This window comes from Alosa alosa, chromosome 4, assembly GCF_017589495.1.
Source record: "Alosa alosa isolate M-15738 ecotype Scorff River chromosome 4, AALO_Geno_1.1, whole genome shotgun sequence".
Taxonomy (NCBI): Eukaryota; Metazoa; Chordata; class Actinopteri; order Clupeiformes; family Clupeidae; genus Alosa; species Alosa alosa.
The window spans coordinates 1,977,548-1,998,157 of record NC_063192.1 but is presented as its reverse complement, the minus strand read 5'-3'; the positions used below and the strand labels follow the sequence as shown (position 1 = coordinate 1,998,157).

At 40.3% G+C, this 20,610-nt stretch overlaps 1 protein-coding gene across 5 annotated transcripts in view; it reads left to right on the top strand.

The window, feature by feature from the left end:
• letmd1 (LETM1 domain containing 1) overlaps positions 1–20,610 on the top strand; it is a 45,149-nt gene that overhangs the window by 2,132 nt on the left and 22,407 nt on the right. For 4 of the 5 annotated variants that reach the window (XM_048240214.1, XM_048240215.1, XM_048240213.1 and 1 more), the window contains one exon: positions 4,461–4,603. In XM_048240214.1, coding sequence (XP_048096171.1) covers positions 4,461–4,603 — 143 coding nt within the window. Of the gene's footprint in view, positions 1–940; positions 1,036–4,460; positions 4,604–20,610 lie in introns of all 5 variants that reach the window. The other variant, XM_048240216.1, reaches the window with a different exon arrangement.

Genomic DNA, 20,610 nt, shown 5'->3' with positions numbered 1-20,610 from the left:
AGGTCCTCCCGTTACTAAAAGGAGGTGATCCTTCTGCATTGGATAATTACCGCCCCATATCCAGATTGTCCATTATAGCCAAAGTATTAGAATCCCTTGTAAATGAACAGCTAAAAATCTTTCTATCTGATAATAATATTTTAAGTCCCACACAGTCTGGCTTTAGGCAAGGTCACAGTACTACAACTACTGTAACAGCTGTCACAAATGACATTATTACTGCCTTGGACCACAAAAAATCATGCGCCGCTCTTTTCATTGATTTATCTAAGGCATTTGATACTGTTGATCACAATCTCTTATTACAAAGGCTGTGTACTTTGGGCTTCAGTGACTCTGTATTGGCCTGGCTTGATGACTACTTAACTAGGAGAACACAGTGTGTCTCCTTAGAGGATTGTCACTCTGTATATCTGGGAGTAAAGACCCTTGTGTCCCACAAGGGTCAATCTTAGGGCCTATTTTGTTTACTCTGTATATAAATAACATAGGTTTGGGTTTAGACCCGGCCAAGGTACACCTTTATGCAGATGATACAATCCTTTATGCTATTGCTCCCTCAATACAAGAGGCAATGGATACCCTACAGGCTGCATTTGATTCACTACAAATGTCTTTAGTCAAGTTAAAACTGGTATTAAATTCCAAAAAAAACAAAATATATGACTTTCACACGGGCACGGTCAATATCTGACTGTACAATACTGTCACTGGATGGCACTCAAATAGAAAGGGTAACCTCATATAAATACCTTGGCATCTGGCTTGATGACAAGTAATCTTTTGATGTTCACATAGATAATCTTTTAAAGAAATTGAGGCCTAAGTTAGGTTTTTATTTCCGTTTAAAGAATTGCTTTCCTTTTACTGCAAGAAAAACATTGTACCTTTTTATCAGTGTTAGATTATGGTGACTTAATATATATGCATGCCTCTCTAGGCCTCCTAAAGAAACTGGATGTGGTGTATCACTCTGCTTTGCGGTTTGTAATAGGAGCACCTTCTAGAACACATCACTGCATGCTATATGAAAAGGTAAATGGACTTCACTGCATCTAAGAAGAAAAATCCATATTTTAATCTTTATATTTGTAATCTTTTGTCACTTTGCCCTTCTACATACAACACCCGTTCCTCAAACAAGCTCCTCCTACAGTCTTCAACTTCCCGAACTAAACTGGGAAAATCTGCCTTTTCATCCTTTGCACCACATGCATGGAATGAGCTACAACACACACTTAACATGGACTCCTTACCCTCCTTAAAAGTATTTTAAAGCTTGCTTACACTGAGCAGTGTCACTGCTTCTAGTGTTCTATTTTTATATTATTCTTTGTTGTCTCTGACTTTGTGTTTTCTGTGTTAGTGTGCTGTTGTTGTTAGTGTGCTTTGTTGTCTCGGACTCTGTGTCCTCTGTGTTAGTGTGCTGTTGTTGTTAAGTGTGCTTTGTTGTCTCTGACAACAAATGTCTTCTGAAGACATTTATTTTGAAACAGTTGTGGGCAGAGGAAATGGTTGAACAGGATCTGTAGTCTTAAGAGAGCCAGATTGCATGCTTAAAACCTGAGACAGAGTATATAGTTTAAAAGTTAAATGTAGATGGATGTTGATAGACAGAAAGTTGAATGGATATTGATAGGCAGATTGCCTAGTTGAGCAGCTGGAAGTTGATACAGGTGCAAATCAAGTTAATTAGTCCATTGTGATGTCATAGTACCAATACAAAGTCTATGGGGAAAAATAAGCTTGTTTTTTTATTAATATATCAAAAAGTATAACGTTTACAAAAGTGAAAAATACATTCCTCAAGTGTCCTTTTCAAGAATGTTACAAAGTTTGAATGAAGTTTCTACGTTAAAGGAACCATATGTAAGATTGTGGCCAAAACTGGTACTGCAATCAATTTGAAATGACTCTAGAGCGTTGTATCCCCTCCCCCTCCCCCCTGAGGTTGGCAACCCGGATGCCGAAACACTACTGACTTTGTGATTAGTAGATAGGTGGAGGGTGGCGCATCAGGCCAAAACACAACATGACATGACAAAACACAACATCAACATCAGTTGGGGGCTGCAACTTCACTTTTTTAAATGACAATATCCTGGCCGGACTACTGTTGTCAGTGATATAAGTATTTGAAATGAACATGATTTCTTAATGTCTAGTGACATATCAAGGCCATTTTATGATTAATTGAAATACATTTCTTGCATACGGTTCCTTTAAATGGTTGAAGCTGAATTAGACACAGAAATTTGGTGGGAAGAAGAAGAAGACTTCAGATAACAGAACAGTGCATTTTCATGCACTGTAATTACCTTGCCTATTTGCAATGAGAGTGAAATTCGCCTCTTGTGTTGTTACAAGGGAGGCCGCTGTGTTTGGAGAATATGATAGTGACGTCAAGTCAGAATTTCCGAATATATGGGTGTTATTTCAGTTAGCCTATTAGCTGGTTTGATGCTCATTGAGCTCAATGCAAATCAAACCAGCTAATAGGCTAACTGGAAATCTTACCATGCCAATCTCTAGGTATGGTGGGGGTATGTGATGATGTGGGGCTATTTTAATTCCAAAGACCAAGGTAACTTTATCAGGATGCACAGTATTCTGGATCCATGGAAATAACTGGCCTTTAAAAAAAAAAAATCTGCCTGTCTCTATGGGAATTTAACATAGGGGTGGGAATACTTATGACCCCTGTATTTTAAAGAAGAACATTTATTTATTTATGATACATTATTCATTCACTAAGAAAATTGGTGTCCTTAAAGGTTAGATATTTCCTCATTTTTCACTTAAGGCATTAAGATCAATTTCCAAAAGATGATTTTATATTCCTCTTTTCAGTCAACTTTAGTGTGGGTGCCAATACTTTTGGCCATCACTGTACCTACATGAACTTCCACATATCCAACATGTGCCTAGAATTGGTGCAACATGTACATATTATGTTGGAACATGATGAATACATGTAGCCTTGTGTTGGAACATGAATACATGTAGGAACACTGTACAATGTTGAAACTTCATTAAATAAACATTCATTAGCCCATTTGTGTCGTTATTAGTGATAAGCTAATGCTATTGTTGCTTAAAACTATTATGCGTAATACTAATGAAGCCTGTAGGCTCAAAATTGCAAACAGTGGATTAGGGCCATGACCGAAACGCTTCCCAAATAGCATTTTTTTTAACCAGTAATATTGTTCAAAACAGCATCAAACCTCATCAGTAGCTTTCTCAGGGTTCCTACACATGAAACAAAGTTGTCTGGCAATGCAGACTGATCGGGGGACCTGTTTATCCAGCTGTGGATCGCCAGTCGAATTGGCAAATTTTAGGCTTATTATAAATTCACATTTTTTTTCAATTTGGCTATACAGTAGGGTATACTGTAGGCTACAATTGAAGTCCCTAAAAGTTCCTATGATTCACAACAACTTGCAACACTACATCGACACTACAGTAGTTCACCGCAATTTGTAACCCTATGTTGGTCATGTTAGGCGGTTGCTTGCAACATAATGTGAAACTAATATCTAAGTTAGTAGAAAATTATGTTTAAAGACTAAAAGGCAGACAAAATGCAACAAAATCATAACCTCCGGAGAGGTAGGCTACACATTTGTCATCGCATGACAAAGCTGTGAAATGCTGGTAGGTTGGTCAGTATAGGCATTCAACATGACGTGTGATGGATCCACCAGTTGGTAGGAAGGGAAGTTTTTGGCATCATTCCTGCGTTATAGCTAGGCAGGAACTCAATGGATGGAGCAGCGCGGCAGATCTCTCACAGAGTAACGGTACATGTCCATTACATTCACATTAGTCACATTAGATACAAGAGACAGCGACAAAGCGGCAGGCTACCAGTCATTTTCAATGGGAGTGGCCGTTTGCCAGCAACAAGGGCCAAAATAGCACAGCCTAGTTTACAACCCACTCAGCGGCAAGTTTGTGGAGTTGTTGCTGTCTTTTGTAGATGTGACTGTATGGTTACTGCAGCACAGTTGCTTGCAGACACCTAGCCCTCTTCTCATCGCTGCTTGTGGGCGTGTAGTAGGCTAAAGTCTTTGGTGTGAAGCATTTTATTTAACCAAAATACACAATGCCAGCAACAGAACCAAAGTGTGTGTCAAATGGTGCAGAATATCTTACCTTGTGTTTTATTGATGCCTGCAAACATAACCAAATGACATGATACCTGTGTGATCCTTATTCTCTGAATAGGTTGATTAAAAATGTCCAGCAGAACAATATGTCAGCCTCCATATAACAAAATGTACTATTGAGCCCTTTGACTGAATAAGAACATTGCATATCTGCTATAATAAGCAAAGAGTTACATATACAACATTTTTAAGTAGCGTCATGACACTTCTAAACTTACTCAAATTATTATTTTATGTGTATGAATTACCAGCCAGTTGACTTCAATATGTTTTTCCTTATCTCAGATTGGGACTGTGTCATCATTTTTCAACATCGAAAGCCAGAGATGGCCTAGGCCGAAGACTACAATGGGCCAATGAAAAATATGAACATTTACTACAACAACGTTTGCCACGGTTTTATATTCTGTACAGTACATTTCTGAATGGTAAGTTATGTACCATCATCAATTGTTCTGTTGCCAATAAACACTTAAACGTCTGAATGTTGGTTTGAGTGGAATACATTAAGCTACAACTAGTGAGGTAGCGTAGAAACGTTTAGGGGATATGCTGTACAAAAAGACCAAGTATTTTTGCTATCTCAAAAATATTCTTAAAGCAGCCCTAAAGCACTTTTCCTCTGTTGCACACACGCTATTTGTTTATCCAGCATCGGCTTTGGAAATAACAATGTCCACAGACAAGGTATGTTGCACGATTTTTATGAAAGTATGATGTATTGCGACATCAGAAGCAAGTCAAATGTGTAGTTTCTTATGTCTCATTCCCGTCGAACTACAGATCCGCTACCCGATCTGGCAAACTTGCATATATAGCCTTGCGGATATAGCCGATAGAGGGTCGCAAAGTGAATGCAGAAGTGCCGTTCACCCTGTTACGAGTTGATGAACCACTGAAACATTTTTGGGGAAAAAAATTAGTATTACAATTAGAGTATTACAAAAAACTCTTTGGTGTTGCTTTATATATTTAAATGTTAAAGAGAAGTTCTGGAGTTAAAACAACCTGGGGTCTGTTTGTGGTTGATAATGGGTTCAACAGGAACATATTGGAACAGAAGTAAGGCAGTGTGTTGCCTTCAGAAACCATCCTTGTTATAGCCTCTGTACACTTTCAAAGTTTGCAATACTTTGGTTTATCTGTAATACCACTACCAAGTGTAAGATTATTTTGGAATGTTGTCAGTGGCCCGCTGCAACACGCTATAAACAAGGATACAAGGAAGTTTATTGTCACATGCATATAGTTACTGGAAGTAAGAAATGCAGTGAAATTATGTCTGGTGTCAGCCTATTTGTGCATTTATGGGGGTAAAAGTGCAGTAGAAGAGGGGTTTAGTAGATTAAGTGGCAAGGGCTGCATAAGAAGGTGGGGGAGGATTGGGATTGGGGGGGCACCAACAAGGAGCACCAAGAGCAACAGGGGCAAGGAAAAACTCCCTTACCAAGGAAGAAACCTTGGGCAGATCCACGGCTCAAGGGGGCTAACCAACTGCCAGGGGGGTCTTGGTGTGTGTGTTGGGGGGGATGACAGGGGGAGATGGGATAGTGTGCTGTGTATGTGGGGGAGGGCAGTGTGCAATATGTGTGTTGGAGAAGCTTCCTCATGAGACAATGTGCTGTGTATTGTGGGGTGGGGGGGCAGTGTGTTGTAAGTATGTTGGGGATGTGTGTTGGAGAAGCTTCCTGATGAAATAATGTGCTGTGTAAGTGGGGGCAGTGTACTGCAAGTATGGTGAAGGGACTTACTATTGCAAGCAGAGTACTGTATGTATGATGTATGTGAGTGATGACAGTGAAGATGTGTGTGTGTGGAGGGGAGGGTGGAGCAGTGACTGTGTGTGTGGGTAGGTGGGGGCAGTGTGCTGTAAAGCATGTAGAGGATGTGTGTTGGAGAAGATCCTGAAGACAATGTGCTGTGTATGTGGTGGGGGCAGTGTGCAGCAAGTATGTAGAGGAGGCTTACTGTAGCAAGCAGTGTGCTGTATGTATGTGAGGTGATGACAGTGATGATGTAAGTGTGTGTGTTTTGTGAGTGTGTTGGGGGCAGAAGGGCTAGGCAATCAAGGACATCGGTAGATGGAGGAGAAATCAAAAGTAATAAATAAAAAGTTCTATGGAGATGTGCAAAAGCGCAGGATTTCAAAACCCTGTTAGAAATTCCATCCGGTCCAGCAGCTTTTCTACAATTAACCCTCCTAAAGGCATTGCTCACATCGACCTCAAAGACACAGAAAGGTGCATCCTCATTTGCTTCACATGCTGCAGCTAGTGCAAGATAGTCTGTGTTTTTCATGTCAAAGCGAGCATAAAAAGCATTAAGTTCATCAGGGAGGGCTTTACTCACATTCATCATAGGAGGAGACTTTCTTTCAAAGCCAGTGATGGTTTGGAGTCCTTTCCTAATAAAAAAGACTGACTGTTGCCTGTTATATATTATATTGTCTGTGCTTGCATGATAGAGATTTGAATAGCTTGATGCTCTTTAAATATTTTGTTGCATTGTAAAACGTTAGGACGGACATATCCGCAATGTGTGTTCAACAATACAGATCAACAACACTGCCCGACAGTTTCAATCAATACTTGGGCACAAAATGTATTCATTGACAACGTCAATTGTCATGTAAAATATGGCCCAAAAGAGCTCATAAAGATTAATCACACCTATTGGAAATGTCACTCTCAGAGACAAAAATGCACTTTCCAAGATTGTAAATGTAGCCAGTAAGATAGTGCGAGTGAAGTTTGTTGGTCTCACCGAATATTTTAATAAGCAGGTGTTCAACAAAGCGATACAAATATATCAAGACACAGGTCATCCCCTGTATTCTGAATATGTGCTGCTGCCATCTACAGTGGGCATCGCTTTCAAATGACCACTTCAGTCGCGCATTACGAGACGTGAAGCTGCGTGAAGCTTTAGTACCACTTTCAGCCACTGTGCGTCACTCTGCCACTGTACATCGCTCTGCCTGCTGCCCCTACTGAAAAAGCAGGAGACTTGCCGAGAGTAATCCCAGCCTACGAATTCAATAACAAAATAAATCATGCATAATTAAACATTACCTCCATTTAGGCTACTTGGGTATGTCTTAAGGCTTGACTACACGGTGGTAAGGGACTGTTCGTTATTTATAAACGGGGCCACCGGAGGGATTTTGAGTGCTTCAATCAAAAGTTGCATGACCCTCCCTGCCTGCAAAAAATTTTCAACGACCCTCCAGCAGTTTTCAAAAAAAGACATGACCCTCCCTGGCTAATTGTCGATATCTTCCTACCTTTTTTTAAGCCTTAGAAAACATAACGACTTAGGCTACCGTTCTAAAATCAACCTCTGCTTTCTGATCTTACACATCACACTTCACCAAGATGGTGGCCATTTCAGTAGATTTACTCACTAACATTGTTGTGGAAACACAATAAGCATGGAAACTAAATGCACACTTCCTGCAACTGCATTTGCCTACTTGAAATAAGTTAGGCCTACTCCTCTAGTAAGTATTCACATGAAATAAAACAATAAAACATTGAGACCATTCAACAAAGCACACTGGGTAATAACAAATTCAACACATGAACTTGTTGCTATGGACTCGTCTCTCATTTTAACTTTTCCCGCTGTCTTGCCGTTTTAATATTTTCCGTAAAATATCCAATATTACTGTAATACTCTCATAACATTAGTCCTGCATTCTGGCCTGTTTCTGTGTTGTCCTGTTGTTACCTCTTGCCCTTCCAGTGAAACAGATGTATTCAAATCATCGTTTTGCTTGCTTGAATGCGAACTCAGAGTGATGTTAACCCTAGGCCTATTTAAGTTAACGGCGGGTTGTCGTGGAGAACCACGATTCATTTGGCGCTTGGTGTTAGGCCCAGAGGCTATCTCGCGCACCTGCCAGGCTACTCAGCTAGCCTACGAGTAGACAAAGAATTTCCCCTGTATATTCACTCCAAGTTGGCCTACCATAACTTACCAACTCTACACTGTAGACCATAAACTGGCTATTTATATGACCAATGTATTTGTTCAACTTTATGAAGCAGAATCACGCACTGCTACTTGGAACGTAACACATTTTTGTTGGCAGGAGAGAGAATGACAGCGATTAACAAATTGCACTTGTTGCTGGTTACCAATAAATAGGGCCTAGGCTACTATATTTTTTGCAAACAACAAAAACGGAAAGGATGGAGACACGTTAGGAGCTGGATGAATGAAGCACAAGTAGGCTATGCTTTATGTTAAGCATGCACACTGTTTAAAGTTAGGCTACACGGTAAACTAGAAGTAAACCAAAGTTAAATTTAGCTTTTTTAGGGCTGGATAAAGTTGACTAAATGGATATAGGCTGTTAGGCGTGAATAAAGTAGGCTACTTTGTTGCTCCAACCCTTCCAACGTTAATGGGGCTTAATGTTGACATTTTCGGGTATTTCTTGTGAGAAACCGGGAAATCTCCCTTATTTTCATTGTTCAATGTTGACAGAGCTATGGAACGAAAGAGAACGTTATATGGCGACAGAAATCAACAATCAAACAAGCCACTTTGATGTTTTGCTGTTTTCATTAATAGCCTACAAAAGATGGGTGACCCCCCCCTTCCTGGACAAAAAAAGTTAGGTGACCCTCCCCTCAACAAAGAATAAAAAGACATGACCCTCCCCTATTTTCCTCCGGTGGACCCGTTTATAAATAACGAACAGTCCCTAAGGCAAAACAAATAGCCTAGTAGCCTAATGAAACATACGGATTGATGTAGTATCTTTGTAACATTATTAAATTAATCTGTTACTATGCCTATGCCTACGTTTGCAAAAGAGAACATTTTAATTTGATTCACAATAATGTTACATTTAATTTACATGTTGACAATGAGTTGCCTAGTTTTGGTTGTTGGTGGCGTTATTGCATGTTAGTTATGCCTACAATGCAAAATTGCTTCCTCACGATTGGAAGCTCCTGTAGCCGCATAGGATTTCAAAACAGGCGAAATGCCACAAAACCGGTTTGTGAATAGGTCTGTGAGTTAGGAGTCCTCTTGACTTCTTTTAAGCTATCACAGCTGGTGGGAAGGTGTGATTTGTTGGGGGCAGGGCCGGATTAACTGGGCACAAATGTCTGATGGCCCCCCCTGCCCCCCAGTCAACGTGAATCGGGTGGTCAGTTAATAGGCTATGCCGGCTATGCCATTTTGAATATTAGTGTCGGGTGAATTAGGAAATGTTCTCAAAGTAGCCTTATGGCTGAAAGCTGCCTGGGATCCCCCCTGTCAAGCTAATAACCATACAAACGCGCACACTCATTGTTTCAAAAGGAGTAAATTCGGCTTTGTCAGAACTGAGCTGTGGACGACATGGCACGGCATGCCCAATTGAAAATAAATTAACGCAACGCAACACAGACCCCGCTTCTCCCGCGTCAGTCACTGACATGAACGAAACACAGAACCCTCTTCTCTCACAGCAGTCACTGACAGTAGCCTAGAATAAATGCATGGGGAAAAAAACTTGCCATGACAAAGACATCGTAAAACACTGAAAGTTAATATTTTGTCACTATAACATACATATGTCCTTTGTCAAATGTGTTAAGTTCCAAGTAGCCTAGTGCGTAATTCTGCTTCATAAAGTTGAACAAATACATTTGCTTATTTCACAGAAAAATATAAATAGCCAGTTAGGGTCTACAGTGCAGAGTTGGTAAGTTATGGTAGGCCAACTTGGAGTGAACATACAAACAGGGGAAATTCTTTCTCTAGTAGCTGCGTAGCCTCAGGTGCGCACGTAGACATAAGGCCGAACATGCAAGCGCCAATGAATCGTGCTCTCACGACAATCACAGTGTTAAACTTAAATAGGTTAACATCACTCTAAGTTCGCCTTCAAGCAAGGAAAACGATGATTTGAAGACATCTGTTTCATTGGAAGGGCAAGGGGTAGCAACAGGGCAACACAGAGACAGGCCCGATGCCAGGGCTGTTATGAGAGTATTCAAATATGGGATTTCTACGGGAAAACATTAAAACGGCAAGACAGCGGGGGGAAGTTAAAATCGTGAGAAAACACGGAAAAAGTTGGCATGTATTGTTTTCGGGTCCCCGTGCACAGGGATTATTTGTCATATTATTAATCACATATGATTATTTGTGAAATTGTGCAAACAGGCGCAACACATTTGAAAAGGAAGGACTGGTAGCATGCAAGCTCACGGGAAAGATTGATTTAAGAACGTTATCACAGTGTGTGGCTGTGGCGCAAAGCAGCACGGGCGGAAGACGGCGACAGTTGGCAGGGGAGGGTCATGTCTTTTTTAACAATTCTGTCGGAGGGTCATTGAACAATTTCTAGCAGGCAAGGGAGGGTCATGCAACTTTTGACTGAAGCACTCAAAATTCCTCCGGTGGCCCCTTCAATAAATAACGAACAGTCCCTAGATTGCTGCTGGGCTATATGTCTTGGTTCATGTCTGTTAACAACTCATTGCCATCAAACGCGTAGCCTATCTCGCAGTTGCATCCATTACAAACAAACATGCAATGTGAACGTCTGGGATTGGGAAGAGCACTATATGCTCTACTGAACAAGCACAAAGTCAAACCTTTAAATGAAAAACACTCTTTAATAATCAAAAAAATAAACCGCTAATGAAGTAAACTTGTGACCATCAAAAATCGTTTATCGCCTGTAACTCCGTTATAACAGGACGTAACAGGAAGGCGTTTGGCTGAGCAACGGAGGTTAATATGCTCTATATTTTGTCCAAATGATGTCTGTCTATCATCGTTGCACTCGGAGAAAACCAGAATGTTTAATTTGTCCTGCGTTTCTTCTACGACTGCAAACGGGATTCACTCGCAGTTAACCAAATATTTCTTTATTGGGGCAGGGCAGGCATATTTCTGGCTATTATTTCTAAACCAGTCTGCTAAAGTCTGTAGTGAAGTCTGTGTAGGGTTTTCCAGGCTCCATTTCTTTTTACGAGACACCCTGCTCACTTGAGCCATCTACCGGTTGTTTGGGTTGTTGCAGCGTCTGCAGGTTGTTGCAGTGGAAAATACAAATTAAAGTCGCGTGAAGACGCGCGGACCGCGAGTGAAGCTGGCCAAGTCGAAGCACTGCCCACTGTAGCTTGCGTTTTAAAACTCCTTCATCCCCTTTTCTATCCAAGTACTGAATGCACACAACAGGAAAATATAGTTTTGTCCATTTAGTATGTGATCCTGTCTGCAATCAAATTGAACTAAATTCAATAAATTTAACATTAGGCCTAAATCCGGTCATAAGTGGCAATGGACCAGTTTGACGATACAACATTCATTTCTTTTGATTTCATTAACAACAGACTGAGCTTGAGCTTATTATACAGAAAAGATGCATTAAAATGTAGCCTAAGCCAGTGTTTCTCAACCTCTTTTCAGTCACGGCACCCTTTACATGAATGAAAAATCTTAAGGCACCCCACATTTTTGAACATTTTTTATGTAGGCCTAGATTATCATAGGGAATACACACACTGTTTCTGAAGACCAACAAATGTATACGCATGTAGCGTAGTACAACTAGTACACACACACACACACACACACACAGAGGGAAAGAAGCTGTTCTTGTGTCTGGTTGTTTTGTATGCAGGATGTGTGGGGTCTTTTGAAGATGTTCTCGGCCCGCTTCTTGGTTCTACCAGTGTACAAGTCCTGGAGGGAGGGCAGGGGGGCACCAATGATTTTTTTAGCTTTCCTAATTATGTGTTGTAATCTGCATTTATCCTGTTATGTGGCGGCCCCAAACCGAACGGTGATGGATGTGCAGAGGATGGATTCTAGCCCATGGGTTCCCAAACTCCATCAATGTGGGCCTCCCCTCTGAAAACAGTGACACCCACCCCCCCACAATAATTTTCAAATAATGATATTCACTTAAGTTAAGCCACTTAAATCGCTATACTATGCAATGCAATGAGTTTTCATCATATTTTCGACGTTTGGCTTTGTTGCCCATATCAGGCTCAGGCCGTGCAGCGATTGTGACAAATCTGTCCATTTTAAGTTAGCTATTGGAACGTCACATATTACCAACAGTCACATATGTCCAACCTCTTACGTCACTCTTGTGTCACTTAAAATTACATCTTACCAGGACTCGAAGAGCTGTAAACAGTGCTGTAAGGCCGCGTGTACAAATCCGCTTGGAGCTTCAGTGGAATTTTGATTTGCCGACGAGAACTTGCAGCTAGCTCGGCTGGCGGCACTATTGCTAAGTTAGGCCTACGTTATGAAGTTTGGCACAATATTCTCACACAGGATAGCCTCCCCTCATTATTTGGCGCCCCCCAGGGGAGGCGCGCCTCACTGTGGTCACTCTGGTCTAGCCTACTAGTGATAAAGGCATGGATTCATTTCTCTGCATCTTGTTGAGTTAAAAAGGCCGCACTTTGGCAATGTTTCTCAGGTGGAAATAAGCTGTCTGGGTAACTTAACTAATATGGGGCTAGAAGACTCTGTATCTAAGATGACACCTAGCCCTGTTACTACCTGGTGTGCTTGGTTCCTAAGATTACTAAGAACGGTGTCTCACTTTGATTTTGGTCCAAACAAAAGTACCTCTGTTTTACCGTCATTTAGCTTTGATTTTTTTTCCCTCATCCACTGATTAATGGAGGCTAAGCATGTGATAAGGGAGCAGAGGCCATCTGGGTTTGTTGGCTCCACAGAAATATATAGTTGGGTCTGCATAGCTGTGGAAGTTTACATTATGCTGACTTATGATGTTTCTTAATAGAAGCATATATAGGGAAAAAAGCAGAGGACCAAGAAAGCTCCCTTGGGCCACACCGAAGGGCAAATCATATTTTACAGACACATGATCCCCTAGACCAGGGGTCTCCAACCTTTTTGGGAATGAGGGCTACCTGAAGGACCCGAAATCATATGGAGGGCTATTAATTTGAAACAAACAGTCCCTCGCCCCCTTTTTGCGAGGGTAATCCTCCTAAATAATAGGCCTATGTGATTTTTTTACATTTAAATAATCCATATTATGTAGGCCTATAAGCCTTTATATATTAAGCAACTGTATTTTCATCTGATTCTTCAATACTTCAATATCAACACTAACAACATTTGTGTTCAGTTTGTTCATTTCAAAGTTTGCATGGGGAATCTGATCTAATTGTTTTAAACAAAAAAAGCAATCTTTTTGTGCAATTAATAATTTAGGTTACAATTTTTAGCATTACCCAAAATTAAGAATTCAGGGGCTGTTTAAGTTATGATTTCAGTGGACAAGGTTTTAACATTTCAATAGCTTTCACCAACACCAATCTTACTTATGAAGACACCTTTTACAGTTATTGCACATCTGAAATCTCTCCATGATCTGAAAAAAAAGGTTTTGTTTTTCGCCAGGTAATGCACAGTCCTATTGCATGCATGCATACCGCAAGAATTTCAGCACTTTTGTTACACCGGTACGGAAGAGAAAAAGTTATGCATCCATTGGCTACACCAGACGAGCAAGCTTTTTTTCCCCTTTACTGTCTATGCATGCGAGCAGCTTCCATTGTTGTTTAAAGATTGATTGGGAGTGGGGTATTTTTACTAGGGTACTTTTAAGATACACCAAACTCACAATTAAGTTTGTATGACGATTTTCAACCCACAGTTCGATACATACCTCGATTTTTTTGGGGGGGACTTTTTATTAATTTGGAATACTAGAGAATTAGAATATTTGAAAACCTGTATAAACTGGACTGATTTGGACACTGAATATACATTGTATATAATATACAATATTATTAATATATTAATATCGTATTGATATATAAACTACTGTTATAAAATGACAGGTAACGTTACGACCATGCTGCCTGTTGACTTGGAATCAGTTCCGGAGTGGTGCATGGCCAACAACAGCTTGTTACTGATTAATACTGTTTGTATTAAAGGCATCAGGCCCCAGAAACAGCCTATTCTTAAAGAGTGAAATTGGAGAAAATGGAGCTGCTGATAATGTGTAATCTGAGGGGAATTTTTTGCAAACAGCTTCAGGGACATGTTTTGTGCAACTCATAGGTCTATTTTGACTTGTTGAAAAGAAGTATAATATGGGACCTTTAAATGTGTATGCTGGGGGGGCATGTCCATTGAGTGCAAGAGCACTAAGCAACTGGAATCCATGCATTTCCACAGAATTATTTTTGGAATCTGATCCCTTATCATACCTGTCCATTCGTACTCGTCGCTCGACTTATCGTGACTTATCGTAAATTCAAGATGGCGGCGAACAGTAAACTTCCTGAAGGGTACTGTCTGTATAAATCGTCTTGCAAATAAACTACCAGTGCTTTTTCAAAGTTCTCAATGTCTCGTTTTAAATGTCAGGGCCCTCGGAAGTCTTCCAATGAAGTGTGGAGCTACTTTGAGCCTCATAAATGGTGTAAAATATTGATTTATTGGCATGGCTAAGCCGATGCTCGAGGCACCCACATTGAAAACCTCTTGGTAGCATCGGCTAACTAGCGCCAGATTTCGGAGTGCAGGGGACAAGCCAAGATGAGCTATGAGACAAAAGTTCACACTCAGTATCATGTTTCAACACACTTTAGGTCAATATCACACTGAACTTCTCCTTTAAGACATTGTGCAAATAGCACAGTGTACATAACAAACTAAATCATCAGAGAAGGGTGGTGCATAAACATTACAGAAGTATAAAGGACAACGGTAAAATAAATACATTCCTAGGGATATTGGGCATCACAGGCCCGATGAAGTGATTAGGTTTTTAATGTTGTGGGGTCAAAATTCAAGGTGCATGACATCTCAAGCTAGTTGAGGAATGTTAATCATTTGGCTTCTACAATTAAGAGTAGAAGCAAAAATGAAAGTGTAATAATGCTACATTAGGCAAATGGTGAAATCAGGGCTTGAAAACGAAATTATTTTTCAAACGTTCCGTTCCGAACGGTTCAGGTAGGCCTATGTTTAACGTTTTCATTCTTGCATGCGTTCCACCACCAACATATCGGTCCTGAACCGGTTCGGAACGCAAAATATCGTTCGTTCTTAAAGTTCCGGCAGTGTTTGGCGGGCCCATCAAGTCTATTTTTGTGGACTTTACCTGAGAATATACGTAGGCTACTCATTATTTCCCCTTGATTTAGCCTATACCGTAGCTATGCCCAAAAATAATAAATCACAGGCGGCATCCAAAAACATTCAGATGGGCTATCCATCCCATAGCCTACAGACTTACTGTAGGCCTAACCTATGCCTATAAATAATTTCTTATCAAAAATATTACGTGCTAAACTCCTTACCTGGTAAGTTTTATCCATATGGAGATCTTCAAAGGCTTGCGCTATAATTCCAACCCTGTTTATAAACGAACCTGTCTGTTGCTGACAAGGCCTATCTCAAATTTCCCGTTTATCTCTTCTACATAGAATAGGCTATAATTGCGCAAACATTTCAAATCTCGACTTTAAAACGACAAGGCGTGGACAGGCAAAATAGGCTATTACGCATAGGCTACAAACAATTTCCAAATCAGTTTCAGTAGCCTACGCTACGAGCTGGCCTAAGATCCGAAGTGGCAGACGGATAGGTTACATTACAACAGCAAGACAAAATATACACATTTGGACCAAAGGTCCATTTATTCGTTTTTTTTTTTTTTTCAAACTGCAGAAATCAAATTATTAGGCTGTTATATAGAGAACTTAAAAAAACGTTATTAACCGGTTTTGTGGATTTCAGAATAACGTTTCTGTTCCGGAACAGTTGAAGACCATTTTGTTTTCGTTTCCGTTTCCGCTCCTCGTAAAATTCCGTAAAATTCCGTTCGTTTTCGGTTTTCGTTTTCGTTCCTTGAACCGGTTCGGAGCCCTGGGTGAAATAAAACAATGGTTTTGTGTTCTACAGTAATATTCACTCTGAAATGAACAAATGAGTGTGGTTGCATTGAAAGCTCAAGGGTCTGTATCTGAAGTTCTGTCTTTTCAAACCGCAACACAAGATTGTTGATGGTTGTGGCACAATTTTGGTCGCAGTTCACATATCATTACAGCGTTAATAGATGTTATTGTTTAATTGTGTTTCTGTAAGGATTGGAGTTGTATCTACAGAAATACAACCCCAAATCAGAAAAAGTTGGAATGTTGTGTAAAATGCAAATAAAAACAAAATGTGATAATCTGCAAATTTTGTAAAACTATATTTAGCTGCAAAAAGGACGCAGACAACATATCAAATGTTATCAAAATGGCATATATGACATGGAAAATATATGCTCATTTAGAATTTGATACCAGCAACTTTTTCAAAAAAAGTTGGAACGGGGCCAAGAAATAGCTGGAAAAGTTGTTTAATGATACATTCAAATTTGCAGTGGTCTCTTAATTTTGAATATGACTGTCAACTCATTTGAATCCCAATCAGCCGTAGGATGACATTAGAATATGCAGTGGTCTCTTATTTTTTTTCCCCAGAGCTGTAGGTCAGTATGGTTATGATCTTACCTTCATAATGACATGTGGCAGGAGGCTGAAAAGACTTTGACTTAAAGCAGGGGTACCAAAGATCCGGCCTAGCAGAAGATTTCATATGGCCCTACATTGTTCTGGGTGGGAAGGGAAATTTTAAAATAAAACAAATTAAAATAGACATTTCGGGGGGCGCTGTGGTGCAACAGTAAACTGACATTTCAGCTGTCATCGACTAAGTGTAATAAGCAATATCTTTATGATATAATAAATGAATTAAACTTAACACTACAAACCATCCTCAGGAAGGAAGATATAGGACAAGAAAAATGTGGTTTCCTGAACTGACAATTACATTATGCTGATGTAGTCATATACTCTGTTTGCTGGTGAAAAAGACTGTGGTGGATCTAGAGAGTTTTTCCTGGAGGGCATGAGGTTCCAGGAGGGGGACCATGGACATTATTCAAAATGGTAAACGGATTTCATTGAATGTGTTTTGTTCTCTACACTACATTACATGGGGTGGGAGGCAAGGAGGAGGATGTGGGTCTTAATTTGTGAATTGTGCACCCTTTCTCTGTGTAATCACTATCTACAGTTTGTGTAGTCTGTACTTAAATTGTACAATGTCAAACAGCAATTCTAGGAGGGTTTGGGGGTGCTCCCCTGGAGAAGATCTCAGATGACCCCTTAAATGATGTCTTCTAGTGAGTTTTGAAGGGATATGGACAAATTTAGTCACACAAAACAAGCCATCAATATATTTAGGTTATCTGGATTGAAACAAGATTCTGGGGGGTTGGAGGTATGCTCCCCCAGACAAAAAAAAATGACCCTTCAAATGAAGTCTTCTAGTGAGCTTCGAGGGAATATGGACAAATTTAGTCATACAAAATAAGTCTTCAATAGATTTAGGTTATCTGGATTGAAACAAGATTCTAATGCAAGATTGTTGCAATGATGACTGTGACTGTCAAAACATTTCCCTCTGATTCAATAAAGCCTCAGTCAAGTTCCTTCTTAGTCAAACATTCTTTTTGGATTTATTACAATACAACAATTTAAAATGTACATAACAAGAATGTAATTCATAGTATACCTCTCCACCTCACTAACACACACACACACACTGAACAATTCTCTTATTCGCAAAATGCTGCTATTTTATTACACATGACTATTAAACTCTACAGGTTAAATCAATTTCAGATGGCGGTTGCCATGACTTGAAAACTGTTGAACAAACTCGTTCAAGTCAACTGCTTTTGCACGGTCACTGTCAATGCTGAGCACAGCTAAATGGGACAACCTCTCAGTTACCATAGTTGAGTGCAGGTAATTTTTTACGAGTTTGAGTGGAAAAACTGCACTCACATCCAGCTGTGGTAACTGGTAAAACAACTGCAATCTTGCATAAACAATGCATCTCAGACAACACCTCTTTTAAAAGGGTCCAAATAACTTAGCAGTCTAAATACAGCAAGTAGCCCAATGAAGTTCAGGTCAATTTGACACAGTAGCCATCGAGCCTTTGTAGATCTTTCAGGATCAACCTCATATGATATGTCATCAAACACTTTGAGTACTGCAGACAATGCTGTGACAGGCCAATCTGGTGTCGCTGAGGCTTTAAAGTTCTCTAGGGGGGCCACTAAACATCTCCGCTTGTACTTCCATTCACTTTTGATGGACATAACAGCCGGAAAGAAAAACTTACAATTTCTTGAGCAAAGTAAAAAACTCCCCAGCTTCAGGGACCTTTTTGACGTAATCAACAATGACCAAATTTAAGCAATGAGCATTGCAGTGGACGTAAAAAGCATATTTGGCCACCTGTTTTAACTCTTGTCTGCACCCCTGAGCACCTGCTACTCATTATGGCAGCACCGTCATACCTGTGGCCCACTAAATTCTCCATGTATTCAAGGCCATACTGCTCCGTACAAGAGATGATTTTGTTAGCTAAGGAGCTGGTATCCAAATGTCCGGCTTCCCAAAAGCCTAAGAAGCCCTCCCGTAAAGAACCATCATAATAATACCTCAAGACTATGGGCATTTCTCCCTTTTGCTCGTCAGCTGTAACAGAGAAGTACTGACTAGATTTGACTTCTTTAAGTATGTCCTCCTGGACCATCCCTGCCAGGGTTTGTAATATTTCGTTTTGGAACATCGCATTGCGGGGGCATTCTGATAGGCATTCTGATAGATTTTTTTTTAATAAAAGAGTCATGATCTCCTACTACATGCAAAATCTCAAGTAAATTGCCTATGTGCCTAGACTCATAATCTTCGTTATGCCCACGCTGAGCTATATTTTTCTATTTTGCATTTCATCATCTTTTGATGCTCTCACCATGTGGTCATTGCATTCAAATAGCATGCAAAGCAATATGCAGCGTCCATGGCCACTGAACATTCCAACAAAAGATATTCCTCATACCACTGTCCTTGGAAGCTCCTCCTTTCCCCTCCCTGCATGGTTTTGGGAAATACCTTTAACATACCTTTAACCTTCAGCTTTGATATACTCTGAGAAGAGAAAACAAAAAAATACAATCACAGCACTGGCAACATGTTAAATTTTTGTTGTATTTATCTGAACAAGATCAGTATTTTTTTTTTGCCACCTAGAGTTGGAAATGTCTTTTTTACAGTAGTGATTCAATGTACCATGAGGGCCAGCTTGACATTTTCTGCTCCTAGCCATCTCTCCAGCTTCACTTTCACACTCTTCACTGATTTGCCACTCTCTCTCTCCCTCCTACATTTCCCTCTTCATCAGTGGGCTGCTCCAGCCCCGCGTGCTGCTTATGACCCTTGTACTGATCCTGCCCCTTGTGCCGCTCCTGCCCCTCGCACTGCTTCTGCCCCTTGGTCCACTCTAGTCTCTCATGCTGCTCCTGCCCCTCGCACTGCTTCTGCCCCTTGGTCCAGTCCAGTCTCTCATGCTGCTCCGGAACCTTGGTTTGCTTCTGGCCCTCGGTCCGCTCCATTCTCTTGTGCTGCTCATCTTTGTCTAACTTACCTGTGCTTTTCTCCTTCTGTTTCTCTAGCTTCTCTCCAGTATCCTGGTTTCTCTCCCTGTCTTCTCCACCTGTGTCCAGTTCCCCCCTGTTATCTTTGGTTGGAAAAAACTTGGCTATGCCCAACCTTTTCATTTCTCATCCTAATCTGACCTGCAGTTTGTCAAACAAAAAAAATAGCATGTTGGTTAAAATCATGTCAATTGCAACTCATCTATCCTCAGTAAATCTATCTATCTAATCTACAACCCCAAAACAGAAAAAGTTGGGACGTGTGTAAAATGCAAATAAAAACAGAATGTGATAAAATACAAGTCTCGTAAACCCATATTTAGCAGCAAAAAAGACATCGACAACATATCAAATGTTGAAAATGAAAATTTGGACTATTTCATGGAAAATATATATTAATTTTGAATTTGATGCCCAACATTTGGGACTGGAGCATGTTTACCACTTTGCTGCTTCACCTCTTCATTTAACACAATTCTGTAAATGTTTAGGAACTGAGGAGACCATTTGCTACAGTTTTGAGAATGGAATGTTGTCCTATTACTCCCTGATATAAGATTTCAGTTGCTCAACATTATCGGATATTCTTAGTCATGTTTTTCATTCCATTATGCACATAATTTGACAAATCTGGACAGCAGGCAGGCCATCTTAGCACCTGGACTCTTCCTCTATGGAGAAATACTATTTAAATATGTGCAGAATTCATCTTCGCATTGTTTTTCTGAAATATTCAAGGTCTTCCCTGGAAAAGACATTGCCTGGATGGCAGTATATGTTGCTCTAATCCTGTATACTGTATGTAGCTGACAGGTCCCTCACCATTCTCCCTTCCTTCCTTCACACCAATTATTCGCAAATTGCAGCAATGTGATCTATTTTCAAAGTCTCCCAGAATTCAGGCCACAG